The following is a 23,678-nucleotide window of genomic DNA, read 5'->3' as shown; positions in this document are numbered from 1 at the left end:
CAAGGAACCGTGACCTCCCCAGCTCCTAGACCGGACCAGACCAGACCAGACTAGACCAGACTAGACCAGAGACGAAAAAATCGAATATGGGAAAAATGTAAACATTGTTTGGGAGAAAATTAAAACTCCTTGTGTTGGTGCTTACTGCACATGTGTATGTTCCCAAACTGGCTCAGTGGTGACGTCAGGATGTCCTGCATCCAAAATGGAGGCAGACAGCCTGAGGATTTGTTTTTATAAATTTTTTTTAATCGAGTGTTTGACATTTTAAATCAATTCTGAATCATAGTAAATGAGAATCACGATTCTTATGTGAATCGATTTTTGGCACACCCCTAGTACCCATTTCCACTTCTAGGGGACCTCTTCTTGTATCTCTGCAGGAGTTGAAAAGGTGAATATCATCTGCAGCAGGCCTTAGTTTTAGATGCTGCACATACAGCCACTGCAGCTAAAGACAAAACTCCTTAAGGCGCAGCCTTAAATTTTATTCATCGATCTAAGTCATTTCCAGGTTATGACCAACCAAGCTTTTTGGAAGTCTTCCTTTGGTCGGCTGTTAGAAGTCAAAATGGACAGTGGGCATTGTATTATGCTTCAGCTCTAAAGTCAAATTTCCTGATTTGGTGGAATTTCATGGTAGGATTAAAACAAATTAAAGTTGGTCTTGAATTTAATGTCGTCAAATGAATCGTACGGTGTTGGAGTTTTCTCACAAAGACTTTTCTCACCCGCTTTCCCTAGTGAGCCCTTCTTGTTCTCATCCGTCAAGCCTCACGGCCGCTGATGTCTTTTCCGTGTTTAGTCTGTGGTGCACCGCTATTTTGACAGCAGTGCAAAAACTCCACGTCGCACCTTTGTTTATATGTTTGACCTACGGCCGACTACGATTACAATCTCACGCTTGTATTAATGAAAATGGCGAGGACGCTCGGCCTTGGCCAGGATGTGCGCTGCTGAAAAGCCTTGTTCTGTGAAATGTTCCTGCACCTGTAGCTGCCCTCAGATGGCCTGGGATATAGACTGGATTTGGCTTCTCTGCCTTTCTGTTAGCGATACAGTGTGATAAGTAAATGAGGCATCCGTGGAGTGTGTGTGCGCGCGCTTGTGGGGCTCTCTCTCACCACATGTGGGATTTGCTATGTCCCAGTTCACAAATCCCACCCTTGCTTTCATGCTTTCATACCTCCCAAACTAAGAATCCATTGTTCTGCTTACTGTTTTGAGGTATGTCTTTCGGTGAGTTGAATCCAAACAAAGTCCTCTCTCAACAGAGCTTGTTGAAAAAGTTCCTACTGGGGGGATCCAGTGGAAATCCAGACCCCCTGGGTGTCCCACTGTCAGCAGGGTTTGCCCTCTCTGAAGAGGGTGCACAGAAAGAGAAGTCGTTCATTAGACGGGACTAACAAATTGCTGTGTTTGCCCAATAGACGCCCCTAGACAGGATATTTTGGAAACCTGCGTTGAAAGAGCTTTACTAGTGTACCATGAAAAGACTGTGCAGCACTTATTGTCCTCTCAATGTGCTCTGAAAAGCGGTTACCAGCACAAAAGTCTGCCTTTACTATGGCTGGAAAGTTTTGGGGAACTCACAGTCGCACAAAAGTAGGGAGGGATAGCGACTTGTTCATTTTCCTACATTACGATCCCTTTCAGATGAAGTGAGGCAGAGTGGGAACGACACTGGTATCTAAAATACAGACATCCAGGCAGCGACACTAAATACCTCAGTGAAACTCAATAAAACACATTCCCCTGGAAACGCTTCATCTGTAAGAAGTACGAAATAAAGCTTATATCTTTGTCATCTCTGTCATCCTGAGCTCTTAGTCTGTCATTTTGGATCCAAACTGATTTTAATATTTACGGCTGAACTTTTGGTGTAAGCATGATGTATACCCTGAAGATTATTTAGACCCAGAGATCAGCAGTAAATATTAAAGCTGGCTGGGTCTCAGTGCGTGGGGGCTTCTCTGTGGACTTCAGAGCAGCAAAAGCTCCTGAGTGAAGTTAAGCGAGATTGATGGTCGTCTTTGATTCATTTAATCTCAGCAGGTCGTTGGTGCATCATCTGATCTTTTACTGTTCTCCAGTCGGCGTCAAGCTCATTATCACGAGTGAAAAGTAACAATGATAATGAACCTCAGGACAATTTTGAAGTACACTCCTTCATATCCTTTCCTCTGTCCTTGTTTCCTTCCTTTCCCTTGTGTTAAAGCAAGACGATATCATGAACAAGAGCTACAGGTTTTCACCTGGCGACAGAACTGAGTTCAGGAGTTGATGTACAATAGTTTCCTCCCTTCCCTCCACATGTTGGCTCTTAGCTTTGTTGTGGATTTTCCATTAGAACAACTGACGGGAATAAAAGCACAGACACTGATGAACCGCCACGTTAATAAAAAGATTAATGTGGATTAAGGTTATGTCACAAACTCACATGACATTATTAATATTCTTTCAAAAAGAATCCTTAAAGTGTGATTAGTTGTTGATATAATGCACTAAAATTGCACTTACTGGTGCTAATTTTCTACTTTTGAGATTTATACAATGTGAACATTTTTTTGTTGGCCTCGATGAAGCTCATACACATTAAGAAATGTATAAAGTATACAAGTCTTTAAAACTGAAAATGAGCAGCGATTCAAGTTTAACAATCTTTAGGTTTTTTTGGTTTTCCCTTTATATTCTTGTGTAACTCTTTTCCTCTCAAACTGATCCAAAGGCATGAAAATCATCAGAGCTACAGATGAATAAAGGTTTTCATGTCACAGAAACACTGAGCTCTGGAGACATCCAATGCTCTTCTTTTCAGCTGGTGATTTTCAATGAGGTATTTGAGGATATTTTTCTACTTATACTTGTTTACTTCTACTTTGGTAATCCCATTCACCGGCTCTGTGGTTTAGTCATCACAAACTCACGCTACATTATTCAAACCCACAGATCTTTATTTTGGCTTTTAGTGGAGAACCCAAAGTTTCCAAAGATACCAAACATGTCAGACTGAATTCTGGGGGGGGCGAAGGGGGGAGAATATAAAACGATGCACGAGATCTCTGCAATATTTCCAGATTTTCATGAGTATAAACCAACACAACAACAACACATTATATATATATATATATTTATGATATAAGACAATGAAATAACAGGATGTTACAAATTTAAGGAAACTTCATGAGCAATAAAGGAAAAAGGAGCGTATTAAGTGATTACTTTAATGCAGGACTTTTACTTGTAATTATGATTTTTCCTCTCTGTTGTGTCGCTACAGACACAGTTCATGATATCATAATGAGTCTCTTCAGGGCTTCAGTGCTGTAAAATTTGGGGTTTTAATCAGATTTTGGGACTCAGGGGTAATTGGACCTGTTACCCCCTTCTCTCCTCTCAGTTTAGCCTCCAGCTACTGCCTGTCTTCAATGATACACGAAGGGAAAAGGGGGGCGGGGGGGTAGCAGGACCACAATACCCACCCAGGGACAAGCTGTCAGAAGTCCTGAAACTCTATCCTCCCCCAGACCAAAGCACCGGGTGTTTTTAGCAGAATTGTGTCGCTGGGATTCAACGCATGGGTCATTTGGGGAGAGTTTTTTTTTTTTTTTTTTTTCTTCCAAGAAATTACTTCATCTATTTAAGAGCAGAAGTTAAGAGTAATGCTCACTGAAGTTCATCTGAGGTGGTGGGCTGAAGCTTTAAAGACTCCCATAGTGAAGATTTGCTGTCTGGATCTCGATGCTAGCAATGATACTGCCCTCAAGTGGATTCTGCAGCTAGAACTCGAGCACCGTCGTTTTGCATGGAAGCGGTAAAATGATGAAGAGAGGAGATTAAAAAAAAAAAAAAAAAAAAATTTAATTAAAAATCATTTAAAATGTCCTTTGGCTTCTTTGGTAATTGTCGCTGGTGTGACTCTTGCCAGCCTTTTTTTGCTCGGGCTAAGGGCCACAGCTCCATAGGCTGTTTCTCAATTAGGACCCAGAGCTCTTGGCGTTTCGTAAAGGGAACAGAAGTAGAAGACCTGAGCAGCAGCAGTCCTCAGGGCTGGGGATCTCGAGATCTCAGGAGTTTGACAGAGACGTGCAAATTGTCACTATTAGAGGTCCTAATTGCTCGAAACCTTTGAGCTTCAAAGCAGGTCCTTCTTGTGTGGCACGAGTGCCGCCGTGCTCTGCTCTCAGATGGAAAGGTTGATTGCATCTGTGGCATTTAAGAGCAGAGAGTGCTCGAGGATTGCTTATTGTGTGGTCTGTCAATGTTTTGCCCCCTCACCCCCTCCACTCAGTGTTTCAAAGACCTGTCACCTCATGGCTTGTCAAAATCCTCCCTTTTAAAACAGTAAGCAAAAAATAGAAGCTAATGATTGAAGTTCCATTCTATAAACCTGTGGTTACAGTTTTGAATAACAAGGCTGTTGCATGTGTTTGTGCGTTCGTACACATGGGAGTGATTGGAAACATTTTGCTTTCGGTTACTGCCTGGTCATACGGTTATATATTGAATTGTTTATGTATTAAAGCAGCGCTGTCATTAAGTGCTGTAATACAACTTGTCTCTTGGACCTGAATCTGGGCCCTTACTTCATGAAGTAAAAATAAAAAGTAGTAGTATAAAGCCCCCAGAAGTCTCTCCATCTATGACTCAAATCCAGTGGTATTTTCCCCCTGATACCAGTTCATTTATTGTTAGCTGACACTCTCCATTTTTGAAATGTAAAATCTGTCAGGAGAAACTATATAAATGCCATCTAGGCCACCGAAGGATTAGATGCGTCAGTAATCGATGTAGCAGGAGCTCTGCTGTCAGTGGAAATTAAAAAAGACCGAAAAAGTGTTGCATTTCAGAAAAAAATGTAAATGTGTCGCTTCTGTAGTTAAAATGCGGTCCGAATTATTGGTGATAGTCCCTCCACTAATGTGGATAGATGGTGAAATGATTGGCTTGGATATCCTCTAAGTGAGGATTTGTGGCAGGTAATGATTATTAGTGGAAAGTCAGGTTCCCTCACGTCTAATAATAGTAAAGTGAATCTCATAAAAACGGGCCCTTTTAAAGTCAAATAAAATATCTTCCTACTGACTGCACTTAGACTCTGGCACACAAAGACTTTTCTATCTTTGGAGTCTGTGAAGATTAATCTCACATTGTAAACAGGTGAGGAGCACGTGCTAGCTCCAATAGCTCCATCCATCAGACTAATTCGCTTGTGGTTTTCATGACACAGGCTCAGTTACGCCATCGATTCATGTCACCCACCAGCGTTCGCTGACTGGTTTCTCCATCTCCACGCTGGGACAGAGACAGTGGAAAACCCTGTCGGAGGACACGGGCTATGGTGAGGATGATGAAGATCTGGAGACATGCAAATCCCCCCCCCGGATCACATTCCACCTCTCTCTCTCTCTTTCTGTCTGTCTCTGTGTGCGCACAATGAAGTGTCCCTTCAGTTTGTCCATGTGTTACATCTTTTGGATGTGTGTGTCCCAACACATGTATTCTGTTTCACAAATGTTTGCGTGTCCTCAACAATGAGCCAGCGTGCTGCTCATTAGCGAGCCGCCTTGATTCGTCCTGGATGGCTCTCAGCGGAACGAGGAGGCGCAAACCGAACAGAGCGCCATCAACCACCAACAGTACACTGAGCCCGGGGTCAGGAGACGTACATGCGACGACATGTCACTTCCTGAGTCTCATCCCCGAGCAGCCGAGCAGTCGGTCTGCAAGTTCCGCTCATTGAAGTCACGAGGATTTCAGTCTGAAAGCAGAGATATGCAAATGTGTCCGCAGCCTCGGAGCTCGTTGCCGCTCAGTAATTCCACCCTTTTGTCGTGCTTGTTTCTCCCTACCACATTTGTGGCAGTTGCGACAAAACCACGAGTCGATGAAGAGCTCAAATCGTATTTGTGTTCCACTGTGCAAGCAACTACTTGATTTAATGATGCTGTTTTATGAACCCGTCATATTTCAAAGGCTGCGTATCTGGAATGGAAATAATTCAGAATTTGGGCTTCAACAGGCTCAAAACTTTGATCCTCCTTGGTGATCTCGATGTGCCTTTTGCTTTTCTTATTTTCTTGTGTGCAAACTTCACTTTTTTTTTGCTCTGCCTATAGGAAAACAGACCTCTATAATAGGGACATTAGCTGCGGTTTGATCGCTGTAGCTGTCTTCAATATGCCCGAGACACCCGCAACTTCTCGTGACTTTCCCATCGTCCCGGTCCGTGCGCCTGGGTGGTAATCAGGCGATGATCGCCATCATCACATTTATCATCCCCAACGGCCTCCCCCCAAACACATGTAACGTCTCAAATGGTTTCCGTGTGAAGATGGAATTGCTTTTAGATAACAATCAGAGGAATGCTTTCATCTGATAAACAACGAGAAGATGCAGTCAGAAGTCTCTGACTGACTGATCACTGATGAGCCTGTGTGTTGTTCCTCGGGGCATGTGTACGATGTTGTGCTATCAGCATTATTCTGCTGACTGGTTACAGATGTACCGGCCCACCTCCTCATGCCTCGTCATCGTGATTAAACCACAGAAGAATGACTTGAGTACATTGTAAAATAAAACAGGAAAGCCTCACCCCCCCCCCTCGCCCTCCGTTAAATCCACTTCCTTTGATTCTTCAAAGCTTTTTCCAGTTGTATATAAATATGTAGAATATAAAAACGTATTAAAGAAGGATTGTAGTTGTTTCTGGAAAATATTCAAAGTATCATATTCAGATTTTTTTTTTTTTTTTTTACTTTTAATTTATTTTTTTGTTGCTTTAATCAATGAGCCGCTGGAGTGGCTGATCTGTGCTTCAGTGCCCCCCGCCCCCCTTCTACATTCGGCTGGTGTGGAAACTCCATGTCATCCGACTCCCCCTCCCGCTGGTTCTGATTAGGGACGAGTGCTCTGGGAGTTCTGGATCCCAGGTCCCCCACTCCCATTAACCACGGTCAGGCCTGATTCCATGCACATCGCTCTCGCACCTCGTCATCTAACAGTCCAGTCGCACACAGACTGTGCTGTTTGAAGGTGGTCAGTGGAGTTGTTTTTTCTTCTTTTCCCTCCTGTCCATCCTGCACACCCTCAAAATGTGTTAAACTGCTGACACGTAGTTTACAAGCAAAGTGCATATTGAAGTTCTCAAACCGTAGATATTTCAGTGGGATATAGTTTGAATCATTTTTGTGAATGTAAGGAAATTAAAAGCTTTGTGAAAACCCTTCTTAAGCCACCTTAAGTAGTTTTATATCACTCTGACAAAACCTGCCTTTTGGAAGCTGGCTGGTAAAACTGGTCCCAGACCCAAAAAAGAGGGTGTCACACTGGATGGCCTTTTTTTCTGGTGAAATTATACAAGCCAGATCCAATCCTGCTGTAAAGGATAATTACACTTTATTACAACTTGGATCTAATTGTTATAGGTCCTGGAACCTTTTTTTGTCTGTTGTTTGATGACATTGTACTTGGCAAAGTCAAAGGCCTGTTTAACAGCAGAAGTTTTGACATCTCGTACCAGGAAAAGCACCAGTGGAGCCAATAATGTCAAAGAAAGGCTGCAAACCAATTAGGTGCCACAGCTCACTATGAAGACGTACTCCTGAACACCCAAATGGAACCGAGCCATCGTTGATGTCACCGGTCACACCTGGGATTTTTGGCTGAAATGGTCTGAGAGCTCGGCAGCGCCCTGCCTGAACTTTGACCTTCTCTGTGTGTGTGACATTTACTTCAGTGATAAACTTGTAAGTGAAGTAGCTCCTATTGGTGGGAGCCAATCAGAGCGTCTCATTCAGAGGCCTCGCTGTCAAAGTCTCTGGATCAGTCCTGCATGAGTTTATTGTGTTGGCAGAATAAAGACCGAGAGACATGGACAATCAGATATTTAGAGCATCAGAGGCTTTGAGTGTTTTTATCTGGAAAATTTGGAAAACTCAATGTCTAATTTTTTCCTTTTCCTACTTTTATGAGCGTTACTGTCTCGTCTTTATTGAGTGGCATTAGCTGAGGTTATGTTGATTCTGAATGCGCAACTTGGTGACAACTTTATAAACAGCCGTATGCTGGTTAACCTCACTTACTGTTCTCTCTCTATAGCAGCGGATAATCTGACAGACTTCTGAATTTTTTCTGACCCGTTTTGTTTATTGAACTTTTAGGAATCCTGTCACATTCCCAGAAATATCTTGGAAAAGGCAGTCATTCAGTTTTAGGAATTATAGAACTTTAACTATCTTCCTGTTGTCCATAGTGATTTACAGTTACTTCTGGGTCCTCGCAGCGCAGCAGGAACCAACTACATTAGTTTGAGGAGCTGCAGCTTTTGGCTGCTGACTGGTTCATTCACTGTGTAGTATTGTAGTATTAAGGACGGTGTCAGTTTCAAAGCTAGCAGCTCTTAATTGAATTTAAGTTTCCGCTCCAGCAGTCTGAACCACGATCACACATGGTGTATAAATATCAGGTCCACCAAACACATCAGATCCGTAGTTCATCCTAAATGTGTTAAAGCAGCATTACATATGAACGCTCTTAAAATAAATGTGTTACTTCAGTAAGTAGCTGAACAAGTTCATGTTTGGACAAAATAAGAACCCAGATCTTACATTTTCCATCAAAATAACGAGCAGTGCTTTTTATTTTCTCTCCTTTTCTACTAGATTGATCATGAACAGGTACGGATGTTGACTTTTTGCCTGGGATCTGCTACTTTTAACCTCGTGATATCATTCACTTAGAGATCAAGTCTGTTTTAAGGTCCTGATTTTAAATAAAACTCAAGGAGCCAGTTGGAGACGGCAGCATTGATGGTCACCAATTTTATCTACCTGAGTCTCAAGTCAAGGGCTTGTTGTTTCAAAGTTACAGTGAGTTTTGGCAGCAATCTGCAGGTGTATCAGAAGGAAGAATGAGTAAGAGAAGGCCACATTATCCTCCAATTTCATTTTGAAGAATAAGTGCTGTATTTATAGTTTTGTGTGCGTGAACTGAAGTTCATTGTGGGTCTTTGACTTCTCTGTCACACCCTTTTTGTGTTTTCAGTTACATACACTGTATAAGAAAGGAAAATATTTCATATATGTCCCGCCTTATGCACAGTACCACATCAAAAGCTTTGTCAGATGCCATAATGAAGTCCGCGATCCATTTATGAAAAAGTCCAGGTAGAGCATGAAGCATAAATCTGTGTGTGACAAGCTGGTGGTTAAGACAAAGTGAAAGCTGCTTGAACTGCAGGGCTTTGGAAAGATGGAAAACAGGTCGATCTCAGGCCTCATCAAGAAACTAAATCAAAGTAGGGAATCTGCAGCCTGAGGAGTGGAGTCAGGGAAGTGAAAACCATTAAAAGTGCATTCTGCAGGCGGCTTTTGGAGTAAGAAAAAAAAGAAGAAGAAAGAGATACAGAGGAGAGGAATCATGACAGCAAAACAACCACAACAGTGACGGAGCGAATGAGAGAGTGTATGCCCCCCCCTTTTTGTTTTAACCTGTGGTTTAGCGTAGATCTGTCTAATATCATGCACTATAAATCTCAAAGCCGGGCCTCGTGGGTTCATAGACTTCAGAGAATTTAACATTAGCGCAAATTTGTGAAAAAAGAAAAACTTTAAGTGCCTCGTGCATTTTCCGTTCTCCTCCTCTGGAAAATTGCTTCAGTCTGTTGATTGAATAAGCTGTAACATAACATGGGAGTCACGAAAATCCTCCAACCTGAATTTTGTGATTCCCACACTCAAATGAAATGTAGGAAGTTCAGATTGCTGTTGTGTTTGTTTGACCTCACTGGAGGAGTCAGGACATGAAAACATGAAAAGAGGCCTTCTCTCGTCAGGAACATCCTCTTGGCGGGCTCAGCATCTTTTAGAGTGCTGGCACTTGTTTTTAAAGAAAGTAGCAGCTTAAGATAATTTACAAAATCATCAACTTCACTTTTATTTTTATTATTTCCCCCCCCGCCCGTTTCTCCATGATGTTTTTGCAGCTGAGGGTGGGAGCAAACCAAATGGCACTGTAAGTCTGTCACTTACTTTTGCCATCACCACAAGTGGAACAACATGGTTTAACTTTGTTTATCGCTGGTTTGAACCAGCTGCTAATGCTAACTGGATGCTGCTGGCAGGCCCATAAAGTGAAGTCCTTGAACAAACGTTTGGACGACTCCAACGAAATCGTGACTCGGGAGGAAAAAGATAAATGTGAACAAATGCGAATCTCTGTGGGGAAGTGTCAGTCTGTTCCTGCAGGATCGTACTACAGGCGGCGTGTTGCTGTCGTGCCTCTGTAATTTTATGTTTTTCAGTCCATGACCTCCCCCTCCTCTCTCTCTCTCTCTCTCTCTGTCCATCTTTCAGGACGCTGAGCGTTGGGAGAGGTCAGTGATGAGGGTCACTGAGATCACATCGGCCCTGATCCGGGAGAGGAGCCCCGCCCTGGTGGGACAACTTCTGCAGGCATGAAGGGAAGCAGCGCCAACAGAAAATCCCCTCAACATGACACCAGAATGCTGCACAGATGAGACAAACACAATTCTTTCTGCTCTACGTCTCTTTCTTTGTTTACTGCCGAGAAGTTGCCGAGAAGAAGTGATACTCCCAAGATTAACTGTTGCACTTGCGTAAATTTTAGGGACTTTTGAGTAAACGGTGTAAAAAATAGAAAAGCTAAGACTGAAGCAGCAGAGCCCTACATATTGAAACTTTCAGTTTCAAGTTTGTTTCAAGCTTCAGATACCAAGAATGCAATTCAAGCCCATAGTTTCACTTTAATGCTGCTTTTCTGGTGCACAATCATGCTGCTGAAACTCCAGTCTCAAAAGCTGCAGGAGCAGAAGACATTATATAATTACTTTCATAGGCCGAAAACAACAAACCAGGATTTCTAAATTGACTTTGACAAGCACAATGAGTCAAGTGTCCCCTTCATAACCATCTGTAGCGTCAATAGAGGTGGCAGTCTATTGTGAATGTGGTCGAGTGGTAAATTGGTCAATGTTTTATTTTGGGGCACAACAGTCACATCCTCAGCCCACAAAGTAAACAATCACTTGTTGAAGAGGTTGTTTTTTGGGGGTGTTAGAAATTCACATATCTTTGTCACGTGTTGGCACAACATAATTTTTGGTTTGTTTTCATTCCACATTTCCCAGGAATTAAAGGTCCCTTATATCAGATTTTAAACTTTGAATCTTTGGAGACACCTACTGGCAGCATCAGTAGAAACAGCTATACACATCAGAAGGGAAGAGGGTCAAGTATTTTGTCCACTCCAGTAAAGCACAGAGGAACGGGAACACTTTAGTTCAAAGGCTTCAGTCTCATCTTGTTCTCCAAACGTAGAAATTGTTTTACGTTGTACTCATATTTATGCTTTAAAAGCATGTATGGATAATTAAAAAAAAAAAAAACATTGGCCAGGCCTGCAGCAAAATGAACTGCTCTGACTTTTAACTTTGTGTCACAACTAAAACAACTGGCTCTGGTTCATTTGTCTCTTTGGTTTGTTTGGGCTGGTGTGAAAGCTGTTGAGTAAACCTGGTTTGTGTAGGGTTTTTTTTGTATGCCCAGTAGATTGTTGATCAAGGTTTTGTTATTGTTGTTTTTTTCTGGTATTTATTCAGCAGCTTTTTGTAGGAAGTTAAATACACAGATAGGAGAAGGTGGGCTGTAATTTTTCCCACTCAGATGGGTGCAGCACTGATTTCAAATGATCACCATTTGGAGAACCCTTCAGTGTCACCTTCATGTGGACTCTGGACCATTTGAAATGATCCAGTAAACACAAACTGGACCTGAATTAAAGGACAACAGTGTCCTTAGGGACAGCTCACACCCTCCCAACTCATGGTGAGAATGTTGAAATAACAAAAAGATGGCGAGTGATTCATCAGTGAAGTGAGGTACGACATACAGGGGTGATTGATACGTTGTTGGCCCGAGGTGGATGAGATGAGTTAAACAGCTCCGGTTACATGCATGTGCAGCTCAACTCTGAGTGATTTATGCAGATTCATGCTACTTCACTATCGAGCAGGTCCAGAAGGACATGGTGGCAGAACCATGGGAAGATGCCTCTTATTACTGGGTGTCACACTTAAATGTTGCAGGAAGAGCTTAGAAGATGAGCCTCGTCCTGGAAGGCAGGTGACCTTGTTGTGCATGATTACTTAGAGACTCTTTCCACCTCAAACCATGAACTTAACAATCCGTCCCTGTCCTAAAGAACACACAAAGTGACAGATGGAGTAGAAGATGTGACGGTAACAAATGAATAAATTAATGTATGGTGTCATAACCACTGGAAAGAGCTACTGCTGACTGAACCAGCAGTGTGAAATAAAATAACTGCTTCTATTTTTTGTACTCTGTTGAAATGACTCCTTGAAAGCAATAAATATGTTTTTTCATATTCTACGTGTGCTCTTTTCAGGAAATGCCCTTTTATGTTGTATATAATCCGTTATAACGTACGTTCAGGTGTGCTGGGAGGAGCCAGAAATTCAGTACTGGTTGTCCATCTGCGATCTCACGCTTCACTGAGCTCTTTAATGAAGCAGCTCAGTGCGGAGGAGGCTCCTGTTTCCTGCAGTGAACCGACGCCAATATGACCAGACCTGCAGCAACTTGCCCTTTCAGAGGGTGATGGTGGGGAGAGGAAGTGATGTTCCACGCCCGGGTCAACTGACAGGGCCTTTATTGTGGTGCGTTCAAAGGTAAATTCCCTGATCAAGGCCAGGTGGATTTAGATCATGATAAAACTATATTTTAATTGCAATCATCACAAAAATAGGAGTGAAGTAAATCTGTAGATTAAATAGAAAACTAAAATACAAATAAAATAGGATAGGATGAGAGTATTATTGTATTAAATTGTTCCATCACTGGAGATGAAACACAACAAAACGTGAATGTGTGAATGCAGCCGTGCTCAGGTTCATGTATTTGTCACAGGAGGTGGGAAAAGCAGCCCCGGACATCAAATAGCCTTTAATGGCCGTTGATGCCGGAACATTCCTGAGATCACAACAAAGGCCCTGTCGTTTTGTGTACACCTCTCTCACTTCCAGGGCGTCTCCGGTTTCCTGCAAGGCCTCGACTTCTCGCAGCTCAGTGGAATTCCAGCTGTTGATAGAGCGACGCCTCGGGCGAGAGGATCTCCGTCTTCACCCTGAGATTCCTGTAATGAACTCCTCACTACATATGCTTATGTTTCAGGGATTTCGCTGGAGACTGTAACCCAAAGTGACATGTGACCACCGCTGCAAGCAACGCGAGCATCTGTGTTCGCTGAACGTTCATTCATTCATTCAGGTTTTTGTTTCCCCTCTGTGTGTTTTAGTCCACTCTTATGTTCTACTAGATTTTTTTTTACCGCTGGGTTAACTGTGTTAAAGGTGTCCTCTGTAGATTCAGTAAATCATCACAAAATAAATGTTTTTATTCATCGTGTGATTGGCTGATCATCTGGAGAATTAAAAACCTAATTAACTTCTTCTTCTTTGGTATTTATTGGGAGTTGGCAAACCAGCCTTAAGATGAATTATCACCATCTATTGGACAGCAGTGTGGGGAAAAATAAACAAATAAAGAAAATAAAAAATAAAAGTTTGGGAAAACATGAAATCTACACGAAGTAATGCATTCTGGGAAATCCTGTACTGACCAATCAGCTACTTCCCTCCACAACTGACGTCTTTTTTTTTTTTTACTCGACCGTTATAGAGGTATGCTAATGCTTCGTTAGCCGGTTAGCAGTTAGCAAGCTAAAGTAAATAAATAAGCAGATAAATAAACGGTGCTTTTAAAAGATGAAGTCTGTAAAAGAACAGAAGTTTGATTATTTGTAGCGCTAAACAGTTGAAACTAGATTTAGAATTAGGTTTTTAATTCTGTTATTTATGTTAGCGTTACTAGCTTTAAGGCTAACATTAGCGGAATTGCTACATCGAGTGCAGCATGGATGAACTTCTTCCGGGTGAGTCCTGATTTCTGTTTTTAATGGCGTTAAACCGCGGATTTAAATTTATAGTAACGCCACTATACGTCTCCTGTTGGTTTTTATGTTAGATACTGTGTTCCTGTGTTTAAATAGTATAAAAGCGTCTTGTTAAAATGATATAATAGTGATCAGGCAGCAAACAGTCATTGTGTTGTGTGTATGTTAGCATTGGTTGGCTAAAGCTGGTGGAGTTTCTGTGGTTTGTATAAATGACAGGTTATTAAATTGGAGTTCCTGAAGTTGACTTTTGTTATGTAGATTACACAAGGCCTGTTTGCAGGATGGTCATCATGCCATGGTTGTGCCTGTCTTCTGTTTATGGTGTGAAGAAATTGATCTTGTCCTGCAGTTGTGCCCTGTTTTTATTTATTTTTTAAGTAAAAACCACTTAAATACAAAGAAACAGGCCATTTGCAGATTAATACACGTCTTCTTGCTCTGTAGAGTATTTCTGGCAACTTACTGGTGGGTGTGGGACTGAGTCAAAGCAAACATGTCACACAGAGTAACAGCGTGGGATGTTGATGTCTTTTCAATACATTTTGGGATGACAGCAGGTATAAGATACAGCAGTTCACTGTTGGTTTTGGTCTTTTGAATGGGATTTGTTGACATAAAGGAAAATATAGAATGTTTTTAGGGTCCTTGAACTTGTCTGTGTTGACTTCATATCACAGTGTGATGTTAAACGGAGCAGATCCGATTTCTTAAACCATGAGAGTTTCTCTTTCCAAACCTTGCGCTGAATGCTGATTTACTCTTTCATCATGCTATTATAAGAGCACATAGATGCAAAGTTATTCATGTTTTAGGTGATGCTAATGATTGCTGACAACTTTTCTTGGGCTACATGTCTTAAAGTAGTCCAATTCGGCGCTGCTGAATCTCCCCAGCAACTGACAGTAAAGTTGTGGTGTCTTCCACCTTTTGGGACTCAGTATGATCTTATCATACAACTTCCTCGTACATGACAAAAGTTCAGCGTGAGGTGGTAACAGATCAGTGAAAGTGGATGTTTTCACTTTTTTCCTTTGAGCAGATGGGATATGGGTGGGGGTGAAACAGTCAAGTGACTCAGACGAGGCAGGAAAGTCAAGAAGGTTTCAGGTTGTTTTGGCTAAATAGAAACTTTAGCAACCAACTGATGGGAAGGAAAGCCAGTTTTAGATGACCGTTTTCAGTGGAGAGTCCGTTGGGATGAATGCTTGAAGATGTTTTTCACTGTATATGTTTGAGTGTAGCAGCACCTGGTGGACAGAAACCGTAACAAGGCTGCTGCAGTGCTGTTGTTACACATTCATTCACCACTAGGGGGCCACATTGGACTTAGTTTTCCGTCAACACAAGGAATTAACTTTCAGGTTTGGCAATATTTGGATATTTTTGATGAATTTTATACAAACCTTTATACTGCTGCGATAGGAAATTTAAATATGCTGGCCTACAGTTTGGTGTAAGTACGGTGATAATGGTATTTGTACATTCACATTATTTAATATATTCTTTAATTGCTTCCTTGATAGAGAGGAGCAGGCAACGATTAACAGATCATAATAGATTTATTCTGTTTATTAAAAAGACAAAGAGAAGGAACATAAATAAGTTTTCATTGACTGCAGTTGTGTTTGCCTCTCCTATCTGGTAGTTTTGTGATCTTTTATGTTGAAGGTTGATGATGATGATGATGATGTCAAACTTCCCATAGATGTTTTCCTAAAGGGGCTGAAAAAATCTGTCTTGTATTAAAAGTCTAAACAGGGAAAACGATGAATGGCAGAAACCAGAACATCCGTTACCCTGGTCTGGATAAGGGTGTCTGCTGCATGTCTCTGTGTCTCCGCTCTCATTTCCTATCATCACTTTCCTGACAAATGGTACTGTTATCCTTCCTAAATGAAGTTGGTCACCAACTATCTATCTTGTAATATTATACTGTAGTTTTATTATTGCAGAGAAAAAAAAACCAACATCCATTTTAATAACCCCTAATGCTGTGGTTTGTAGGTGTTGGCAGATGGTTTGGTCCTGTCTGATTCCAGCTATCTTAATGCTAACCAGAGCTGTTGGTTAGCTGATACCTCAGACCAGGTCCTGTTTAGATAGTGCCACTTCTGGTGCTGTGGACAGAAAGACCAAAGCCAGATCCCCACAGTCTGGCTGTCTGTAGGCCTGCCAGGCTCAGACAGCACGTGGTCACCCCGACCAGCCAACCACAGCTCTGATTACGGCCTTGGTTTTATAATAGAGCCTGCGCTCACAGCTCGGTGTGTGTCCCTTTTAATATAAGCACGTTCCCTGTAGGGTGTGTGTGTGTGTGTGTTTTTTTTTTTTTTTTGTTGTTTTTAAATCATGCAGAATGAATGTGACAACCCTAAATTTACTCCTGTGTCCGAGTTCATCCTGGCAGAGGGATTGCCAAATCCGGATCACAATACAAGTGTAGCATCCAACGTCTAACACAGGGCACAGGGAGAGAAACCACAAGAAACTTCTTCTTCCTGGAAACTAAAAACAAACAGAGAGGGGGTCAAAAGAGCAGACTAAGAATATGAGGAGTTTGGATGGGTCAGGAAGCTCCGTAAGGTGGGATGCCAAGTACAATAATGCAGCCATGAATACAGGAGGGAAGGTGTTCAGGAATTTCACCCCGTGAGGTCACTGCAAACCCACATCTTCTGGTATCCTGGAGTGAAAACAGTTCACCCTGACTTGTGAAGTATCAGTAGGATTCACCATCTGTTTGTGTTTCTGTACTTAAAACCATAGAAGATGCTTTCAGTGTTTAACTTATATATATTCCCACCAATGTAAGTCCTAAATATGTCACCTGAGCACAGAGGGACACATCTGTGGAGAAGAGTGCCATCTGCTGGAGATTATTTCAGAATTTTATGGTGGATTTGAAACAAGTACTCAACAGAGAAAAACCACCAGGTCTAAGCCACCGTATGCACGTTCACATGTGAAGCTGCAATTAAAGCAGTGGAAGGTGATGTGAAACGCAGATTACTCTTTCACATAAGGCTAATCAAAAAGCAGAAAAGTGATGGCTGTAAAACCGAGATCACAATGCAAAGAAGCCGCTGAGTAAACACACAGGGAGTGATGTCAGTGTGTAGAAAAATTAGTTTACACAGACTCACTCCTACATATTTCCTCCAAAAAAAAAATCACACCAAGCTGTGATTTCGGTGGTTTGGAGGAGGTTTAGGTACAGTCAGCCTGGGAAAATCCAAGAGGAGGAAATTTAATAACACATACCCCTCTTACATAATTTTCTCTCCTCCATCCAACACTAGGCTGTGCTTTGGGGAGAAAAAGCACCCAAATTTCTGGAGATTGCATCAGTGGTCCTTAGTGGTCTGTGATAGGTGGCTGATTTTACTGTTCACATGGAGTTTCATGCTGCATTCAAGTGCTCCTGGCAAATTAACAGTATTTCTGCAAATCCCTATGTAATTTTTGTGTCTCTCATATCCCATCTGGTGAATATTAACCAGTAAAAAATTCAATTCATTATCTATGAAACAAAAACAATTAGATTTAAGGTGTTTGCTTTTGTGACTCTTTTTTTTTTTTTTTTTTTTTTTTTTTTTGTACTTTTCTGGTCTGTACTAAAGTGAAGGCAGGTTTCCCCCAGACTGACCTCTGTGCTGGAACTTTAAAATACATTAAATATAATTATTGCGTTATAAATGTGTGGCTTTCCCTGTCTCATTAAAATGAACTGGTGTCCACAGTTGCTCTTGTTCAAGGATCTTTTCTCTGGGTGGGCGAGGTGGAGCGATTTCCAAAGGAATTCATGCCACCAACACTAGATCTGCTGTATCAACAGAGTCGACAAAAATATTTTGTGCTGTTGCATGGACAATGTCATCACGTTGTTCAAAGAAGGCACACAATCATGAGTTTTTTTATGTTTTGTATCAATATTGGTCATTGTGGGTCTTTTCTTACATCATATTAGAACAGAACCAGATCTTGTGGTTTCAGCCAGCCCTGATTAATTCAGCCTGTTGAGATGATTCACCTACAGATTGATGACAGATGATTTAGCCTGTTTGGAGTGAATTCTTTTTGTATTGCATTGAAACTGATGCTCCCTCACATTTAAACAGCTTTTTAGCATTATTTTGTTTAAACAAACTGTGTTTGGTTGATGAGTAATTATTGATTGTGACACATTAACAGATGAATTGCATTCAAACAATAATTGAATGTGGCTCATCTATCATCATCACATACTGTAGTGGCTTGTGATTTGGAAACAGAATGAATAAAAAAATTATGTTTTACTATGATTTAATTACAATAATTAGTAAAGATACAAGTCAACAATGAGAAACAAAATTGGATAATCTATTACAAATTCTTTAGAAATGCCAAATAATACTATTTCAGTTCTGATTCATGTGAAATTACCAACTCAGTTAGTAAAAGCTCATTTTTATATGCACTCTTGGTAACTCTTCACAATTAATACAGTACCGATCATTTTAGTTTGCTTTTACTGCCTAATTTTTGTTTTTCCAAACGTAACAAAAAAGGCTGGGAGAGGAAATCAGGTTGTGCCTGGATAAACTGAAGAAAAGATGGCAGAGATGAACACTGTGCTGGAGCAGACTTCATTCAGTCTTGCGTGTTGGTGTTCAATTACCATAAAACAGTAGAAGCTGGCAGATAGTTCTCTATTGTTTTTTTGGTTGTTTTATTTATTTATTTATTTTTTGTTCTGTTTTCTGCCCACGCACCCACTCCTACATATTTCCTCCATCCTCGCAAGCTGACCGCTCCTAAGGGCCAAATGAATTCCACATTTCTCCCCCTCCGAGCTGTCACTGGTCCACACACAGCGGAGACTCGCCTTATAAATGAGACTCAGCAGGAGCGTGGGATCTCTCGCTGACAGCTACGTCTGAAACAACCTGCTGGAAATGGAGATCCAGTCAGCTTGTGTGAAGCTTCATCTGACCCTCATGGTGTGTAAATGTGGACGGGCTCCGGGGCCCAGGTGGTCAACCACAACTGTGTGGCGAGCAACCTGGTGTTGAGTGGCAATGATGTGGCGTTCTGCCGCAGCTCGCGGCAGATGAAGTCAGAGTTTTACTCAGCAGGTTTAAAGGGAAGTTTCTCTTGACTGCAGAGGAGATGCCTGCGAGCAGATGCGAAACGCAGATCCAATTCAGAAAAGAAAGAGCCAGAGTGATTTTAGCACCCTGATAATGTCCTCCTATCAGTGGTGGAGAAAGTATAAACTCCTTTTAATCCTTAAATCTGTGAAGGAATAACAAAGATCCAAAAATCCAAGTCTTCAATTTTAACGTTAGAAGATAGATTATGTAGTTTATTATTATGATTATTATTATTGTTATTATTAATACTAAATATTATTATTTATAATTTGGCTTGTTGGGATCAGAGAAGAGCTATAAAAAGTTAAATTAGTAATTATAAAATCTATTAAAAAAATTACATTTGAATTTATGATGTACAACAATTTACATTAACGTTAAGCAGCAACACCTGAGGTCAATTTCAAACTGCACTGATTAGTTCTGGCCCACCGAATGCAGCGGTGGAAGACTGCAATAATACATCTGTAAAAATAGAAGCCTTCTTTGAAAACACCAAAGTAAAAGTTGTATAAAAATTATATAGTTCTTGAATAAATGTATTTAATTACTCTACTCTTTTTACAAGCCAACAGAAACACAGCCCTGACACATTATCACCATGTGAAGCTGCTGTGGCTGTAATGCACACAGTCAGCAGACATAAAGTAACATGGAGTTATTTAAAAAGTTATTTATTTGGGCACTTGATGCCTTTATTCGATGTTGTGCAATAGAGAGAGACGGGAAATGGAGAATGACATGCAGGAAAGAGTCGCAACAGCTGGGAATCAAACCCGGTTGCCTGCTCAGCGCTGATCCACCATAACTCTGGCTAGCAGGTCAGCCCTGTGGAGTCATGTTTCTGACCACAGCAAACTCCAATATGACCCTTAATCTCTATTTTGGTCTCCACCGGCTTTTCACAGACTATAACGTCATTGATCGAGTCCAACCAAAACAAACAAATGTTTTTTGGTTTTTTTTTGTTAATAGGGGCAAGGCCCTTAAAGTTGCAGAGTTTGGGGATAATCCTTTAGGTTTAAACATGCAGCTTTTTAATGTAGTGCCTGAATAATATTCCTAATTTCAACACTTCTCTGTTTCCATCATCACAAGCTAACCTCTTAAATCTGAGGTTTGCTCAGGAACTCTGCGGACTTCATTGCTCAGCAGGTCTGAGATCCAAACCTTGTCTACATTACGTGAGCCAAAGTGCTGGCTTCCATGTACCAGAGAGTTTTGTAATGGCGGAATTGGTCCAAATTAGGGCCGACAATTATCCACAATTACGGCGGTGGGAAGAGGGGATCGCACATCAGCTCTGCTTATTTGCGTTTGGAGGTGGCTGGGTGCTGGGGGTTAATGGGTGTCCCATCAGGGGTGGAGAGGAGGAGCAGGAGGAATGACTCATCCTCTGTGGGTGTGAATGTGTGAGTCTGTGAGTTTTCTTGTGTTTCTGACATTAATGGTCTTTATAAATGAATCAGGTCAGATGGGAAAGTGCAGCAGACATGAAGGGTTCACATCAAGCTGAAGTGATTTTTAATCCTTTTGGAGAAAAAACTGGACCGAAGGTAGGTGGATGTGACGACTGCATAAAAGTGGGAGGGGGACAGGAAACAAACAAACAAGGAAGAAAGGAAGAGTAAAATAAAAACAAAGGAAAAAGAAAGAAAAATGATTAAAACAGATGGAAGGAAGGATGTAAACACGAGGAACAAAGAAAGAGCAGAACCTGAACTGCTGGGCTACCGAACAACTTGCTGATAGAAGCTGATGAATAGAAAGAGATTTCATTAAAAATAAAAAAGACGGATGTCTTGAATGGGTAAATATTTCTTTTCGCCTAGATGCCAATAAAGTTCATTGAATCAAGCTGAAACTGAGAGTTAGTTGGAAGCAGCTGTGGATTTGGCTGCTGGACCCTTGTGTCCACCCCCCTCCTGGATAGGAGCTCCATCATGTTGACAGCCATGTTGCAGCTCTGTTCGTGATTCAGACGATGAAATATCAGCAGGGCTCAGTGCAGCGTCTCCTCTCTGCATCCATCCTGGCTGCTTTCTTTGCTCCTCAACTCCTCCGGCGCCATTCAATCAAGCCCACCTCCAGCGGGCGAGACAGGACGTCCATCCATTACAGCTCACGCCCACACAAACAGCGATGGGGTTTCAACACAGATACGCACATGTGAAAACACACACGCCTCTGAGGACGTTACACACTGACCAGACTGACCTTTAATCATTCTCTAAAGTAACGATTTACAACTTTTCCATATCAATAAACGTCTGATAATCTATTGTGCCTGATATATATATATTACACAGTCGTGATCCAACATAAACCCTTGAGTGATTAAAGCATTTACAACTTTCACATAATGTTACACAGGATGTTCCACCTACGATAAAAATGAGATATTAAGAACTTGTCCAAATGAAATACCAAAGGAATTCTTTGCTCATGTTCTGTAGAAGGACAAAGAAGCCTTATCTGACTTACTGAATAGATTGTTGCTGATAGCAGTTGGCTTCAACGCGTAATTAACACATTGCAGTGCTGCGTCTTCAACAAAAGATTAGCGTGACAGGCCGGGACTAGCTGGTTAGCATGCTAGCCATCAATGAAGACAGCTGTTCTTCAGTGAAGGAATGAAAGAAAGCCTTTTGGAGCTGAGAAGGAGTGAGGGGTTGATCTGACCTGCTCTGAACTTTCTCCAACAGACTGTTGTCAGTAATGCTGCCACACCTTAATACATTCCCTACTTTACCTTCCATTTCCATCTTTTTATTGCTCCATTTCCCTGATGGTGTATTGAAGAAGACTTCAAGCCAGAGACTGAGACCATAAGCATGTTAGCATAATGTTTATTGCGCTTATATATCAAGCAATAAGTAGGGCCATTTTCCCATACATTTCAATGCAGTCTGTGTTCTTTTTACAACCATTGGAGTCGCCCGCTGATGGTCATTAGATAGAGAGGAGATTTAAAGCGCTTCAGCTTTGGCTTTACTTTCAGCCCCAAACAGTTTATGGTTGGTTGGCTCAGTAGCCACATTTATAATAGCTCCTTTAAATTTAGCGTCGTCATTATGGATATAATAACAACTTGGTTAAAGCCCACGGTTGAATTAAACGTTTAAAATTGGGACACAAATAGTTTCTTGTGTTCACTTAGCTTGTTATAATTCCTACAGCCACTAGAGGGCTTTCTCACCTCAGTGTCAACATGTTTTGGTCGGACTTCCTGAAAGGGTTGATTCTTTTGTTGTTTTTGGGAGGACTGCGTCTCAGAGACCGTCCTACATGTGCACAAGTGTGCATCCAACCATTCTGAGTTTTCGGTGTATTTTAAATTGTGATCTGTTTACTCGGGTTCAAAGGGAAAAGTTTCTGTGTTTTTGCTGCAGCCTGTTCAAAAAGAAAAACAGTCCCAGGCTTCCTGTTGGACACAACTTTGTCTTTCCAATTCAAACTGTTATTTCACTGAATGCTTTCAAGCCACATTTGCAGCTGTTGTGTAAAATGTTGGTTCATGGGTGTAAAGCAGGAGAGTCAGGTGTGTTTGGTTAACACTGAAATATTGACATTTATTTTCTGTCAGGATTTAAGGGACTAAGTTTGAAAATGCCCCCCAGAAATTTCTTGCCTGTCAGTAATCCAGCCTCCCACCGGAGTCATGATGTTGTACAATTTCCTAACTTCCTCTTTTTTTTCTGTCCACTCTACAACAAGAGAACAACTTTCTCAGAGAGAGGATCTATTTCCGCGGCTGTAGAACAGAAGCTCGGAGTGAAGGAGAGGCCAAAACAAAGAAAAAAGTACCTAGTTTCCACATCGATCTGAACAACTGTGAATGGCCTCAAACTCTGCTGCCTCTTTCTCTGTCTCTGCTGTCTTTCACACACACATTCAGAGTCTAACTGCACCGCAGAGACAAATCCCCGGTTGATCTTTCCCATGAACATGTCTCCCTGACTCAGGACCCCCACCCCCTCTCCTCCCGCCTCACCAGGCTCGAGCTCCAAGCCTCGACTCCCTCTGGGCCAGCGCAAAGGACTGAGGACTGTAACTATTTTCTCCGCAGCGCAACCTCAAACACAACAACAGCATCTTACTCATCATGAAATGCCATAACATCTTGATTTGTGTAATAGCGTGGGAGCTGTGAAACACACACACACACACACATACCAGCAGCACTCTTAGAGTAAACGGCTCATCAGTTGTGCATGAAAAAGACTCCTAGTTTTTGGAAGCTCCCTCCATCTATCCCCCCCGAAAATGATTTATAAAGCCGAATCATTCACAGTTTTCACTTCCTGTCGGTGAACTCTCCAGACGTTCTCCTCTGTTTTATACTGTCATGTCCCATCTAGATGGCCGCCAGTGGAATTTAGTGCACGGCTGGATTAGTCTTGTCCGCACATGTGTTTCGCTGCGGGAAGCTCTGTACCATTAGACTGCCCTCATTCGGTTTTAACGGCCTTCTTTCCCTCTTTATACACACAAACTCACTTTGTGTTTTCTTTATATTTCTTAATCGTGTACTTGGCAGCGAGTTAA

At 41.6% G+C, this 23,678-nt stretch overlaps 1 protein-coding gene across 2 annotated transcripts in view; it reads left to right on the top strand.

The window, feature by feature from the left end:
* The window catches only part of crppa (CDP-L-ribitol pyrophosphorylase A), a 41,231-nt gene extending 29,811 nt beyond the window's left edge, over positions 1 to 11,420 (top strand). For both annotated transcript variants that reach the window (XM_029504488.1, XM_029504487.1), the window contains one exon: positions 10,356 to 11,420. In XM_029504488.1, coding sequence (XP_029360348.1) covers positions 10,356 to 10,460 — 105 coding nt within the window. In that variant the 3' untranslated portion in view covers positions 10,461 to 11,420. The remainder of the gene's footprint in view (positions 1 to 10,355) is intronic.
* The last annotated feature ends 12,258 nt before the right edge of the window (positions 11,421 to 23,678 follow it).

The sequence above is a fragment of the Echeneis naucrates genome, chromosome 6 (assembly GCF_900963305.1).
Source record: "Echeneis naucrates chromosome 6, fEcheNa1.1, whole genome shotgun sequence".
NCBI classification, from domain to species: domain Eukaryota; kingdom Metazoa; phylum Chordata; class Actinopteri; order Carangiformes; family Echeneidae; genus Echeneis; species Echeneis naucrates.
The sequence above is the reverse complement of the archived record's forward strand: the minus strand, read 5'-3'. Positions and strand labels throughout refer to the sequence as shown.